Source organism: Alligator sinensis, unplaced genomic scaffold, assembly GCF_000455745.1.
Source record: "Alligator sinensis unplaced genomic scaffold, ASM45574v1 scaffold657_1, whole genome shotgun sequence".
NCBI classification, from domain to species: Eukaryota; Metazoa; Chordata; order Crocodylia; family Alligatoridae; genus Alligator; species Alligator sinensis.
Genome location: NW_005843450.1, coordinates 97,997 through 101,111, shown reverse-complemented (window position 1 = coordinate 101,111; position 3,115 = coordinate 97,997). Strand labels below are relative to the sequence as shown.

Sequence of the window (3,115 nt, the reverse complement as noted above, 5' to 3'; positions counted from 1 at the left end):
AACCCCACACAAACCCACAGCCCCCCACACCTTCACCAGTTACTCCCCTCCCCCCCCACACACATACTTCAAAAATAGCATCTCATGATTTATGTTCCAAGTCTCTTGATTTTTAAGAGTTTATGGTTTTTGACACCGTGGGGTTGGCAATGCTGCACCCTTGGCACTCACTTTCATTACTATGGACAAACCACCTGCATGTCATATCTCCGTCAGGCCAGGTTGTATCTGAGCTGGGCACTGCCCTCCCCAGTACCCAGCACCTCTCCATGAGCCCCTGTCAGGAACAGAAAACTCTCTGGCCTCACGTGCTCCACTTCCCTGTGTCTGTGTTGAGCTGTGCAGCTCAGTGGTGGGAAGCCTGGCACACCTGGCAGCCTTTGCTGCGCCTGGGACATGGCCATCAGGAGATGCCCGCAGGCCCCAGTCCTGCAGGGCTCCAGACAATACACAGGGCAGGGGACACTGCCTTCCACGTCTGAGGCTCCAATACCAGCCTCCTCACGGCTGTAGCTGTCACCTGGGGGACCTGGAAGACCTGGGCGGGCAAATAAAGCTGCAGAGACCTGCAATGCCTGGATCTCCCCAGGAGCCGTGCAGCCCAGGTCTAGCAAGACCTCCCTGAAGTGGAAGAAGGCCTTCTTTCTCCCTGTTTGCCCTGGGACCTTCTCTCTGTGTCCAGCGCTCTCAGATCCTCACTCATTCACCTCCGGCCCAGGCAGCCACTTGCATCCAAACAGCATCCACTAGGTCCTGCTCACCCTAAGCCCCCATTACCCTCCACCCTGTAACCAGCCCATGCAGTGCCCACTCCTGCGAGGTGTCCTTGTATCAGTGTGTGCTGCTGCCGAGGGACCCAACATCAGTGGAGGGGAAACTCCTGTCTCAAGCATTCATTCTCTCAGCCACACACTGGTCCTGAGCCAAGGGTTTGGGGAAACAGCAGGAACTGCGGGCTGGGATTCAGCTGGCCCAGCTTCCTTCACCCCAGGGGGGCCCCAAGCCTCCTGGCAGGGCCCGGCCTCCCTGTTCCCGTGTCCAACACCCGGTTGTTTCGAGCACCTTCTTCACAGCCGTTGGCTCCTGGATGGTGGCTGTGCCATGGCTTATCCCTTCCATGGGGCATAGCACCATCACCTGGCAATGCCCACCTGCCCTAGGGGGTCCAGAGCCCCCACCTCCCTTCCCCACAACGTGCAGCATCCAGCACAGGGCGGAGCAGAGCCCCAAGCTGCAGCCCCTGTGTAGGCAGCCAGGCCTGGGCAGGAGAGAGACTGGAGCGGGTGATCGTCAGCACTGTCGTCTTTATTGCAGCAGCCCAGGGGCTATGTGGGGCTGGGCTACATATGGACCCCCCCCTTACCCCTGGGCTCCCTGCCAGGCCCCATCACAGATTTGGACAGGAGACACCAAGAGCAGCCTCTACCAACATAGACCCAGGATGGCCTAGCCATGACATAGTCCCTGGGCCCTGTGCCCCAGCCCCAGGCTAATCCCCCAGCCCAGCTCAGCCCAGCCCAGCCCAGCCCAGCAAGTACAGTCCAGCTCCTGGCACCATCTCTGCCATGGCCTGGGTGAGCACACGAGATGTGGTGCTGGTGACGCTGCCTCTGTCTTCAGCTGCCTCCTCCCTACTCAGCTGTTTGAGCCTCTGGAGAATGCTCTCTGGCCTAGGAAAGATTGGAAACAAGCTTGTGACTTGGGCATCTAGCTGGGGTCATCTAGACCCAGAACTCTTTCCTGCCTATGCAGGCGTTCGGACTCGATGATCTATTGAGGTCCCTTCCGGCCCTAACATCTATGAATCTATGAATCTGGGCCCATGGGTCTGTTCACCTGGCAGAGACCGAGCCTCTGGGTTTCCCCCTGAGTCAGGCAGGGCCAAGGCTGCACCTGCCTGCTGGGGCACGGGGGAGCGCAGGAGCCAGGCAGAAGGATGCTCCTTGGGATGTGTGGTGTCCAGACAGGAGCTGGATCGGAGCAGGGGGAGCCAGTCCGGGTCAGGAACATCCCCTGACACACATCACTGCTAGGAACTCGGCCTTGACGGGAGCCCATGTTCCCCACAGCCACCGGGGCTGAGAGCCCGGGCTGCCCGAGTGGACGTGCCCAATGGCCCAGCAATCGCTGCTGAGGCTGAGAACCAGTGACAGGAAGCTCAGCCCAAGGGGGTGTCGGGGGGCAGCTACAGGAGGGAGAGGTGTCCTGTCTGTGACACCCGACACGTACCCACCCACCGCCCCAACCAGCCTGCGCCCAGCTACGCAGAAGCCCCTACCATGGGCTCCCCTCACCCACCTAGCCCAGCCCCGGGTGCATCCTGTCCACACAGCCTCGCCGCTTGTGACTCTGGGCCATGACAGGAGGCCATGTTCTCCTTCAGGCTGGTGGTGCTCGGTGCTTTCCCCCATTTTCCTGCAGTGACCGGAGGGGATGTACCCCAAACCACCCAGAAATTGCCCCCTGCACTTGAGAAGCAGATCCAGGAAGCTCAGTCCAAGTGGGGGTCTGTTCAGACGGGGCCATGACCCCGGTGCAGAGCACAGCAGCCCCCGGGTGTCACCACCGCGGACTCGCCCCGCGCTGCCCGGCCCACGCGCTCCTACCTTGGACCCACAGCCACCCGCTGGACCTGGACTCGGGCTCCCTCAGGGCCTCATGCTGCATGCGGCACAGGTACTCCACCCCGGCGTCCTCGGGCCCTGCGGGGGGGAGGCGCAGCTCGGACTCCACGCTGTAGGACTTCCCGTCCGGCGCGGGGCTGGGGGCGGGGGTGTGCATCCTGTGGGGGTCTGAGCTCTCCAGGGGCCTGGGCGCCTTCTCTCCCGCTCCCTTTCGCAGCCACGTCACCGCCAGCTGCCCGGGGTAAAACCCCGAGATCCGGCACCGCAGGGTCTCCGGCTGCCCCGGGACCAGGGCCTGCGGGTGGGAGACCTCCCCCAGGTGCGGAGGGCGCGGACGGCAGGCTGCAACAGGTGGGAGCGGCGTGTCAGCGAGATGCCCCTGTCCCCGGGCGCCAGACACATGCCCACCAATGCCCCGGGCGACCTGAGCCCAGCTCCTGGCAGCCTCTGCCGTGGGCTCCCATCACGCACCCAGCCAGCGCGGCCCCTGG

At 62.9% G+C, this 3,115-nt stretch overlaps 1 protein-coding gene across 1 annotated transcript in view; it reads right to left on the bottom strand.

Moving 5' to 3' along the window:
* Nucleotides 1-212: 212 nt before the first annotated feature.
* The window catches only part of LOC106723267, a 4,377-nt gene continuing 1,474 nt past the window's right edge, over nt 213-3,115 (bottom strand). The window contains exons 2-3 of the mRNA XM_025195271.1: nt 2,607-3,003; nt 213-529 (exon numbers count right to left, since the gene is read on the bottom strand). Coding sequence (XP_025051056.1) covers nt 213-529; nt 2,607-3,003 — 714 coding nt within the window. The remainder of the gene's footprint in view (nt 530-2,606; nt 3,004-3,115) is intronic.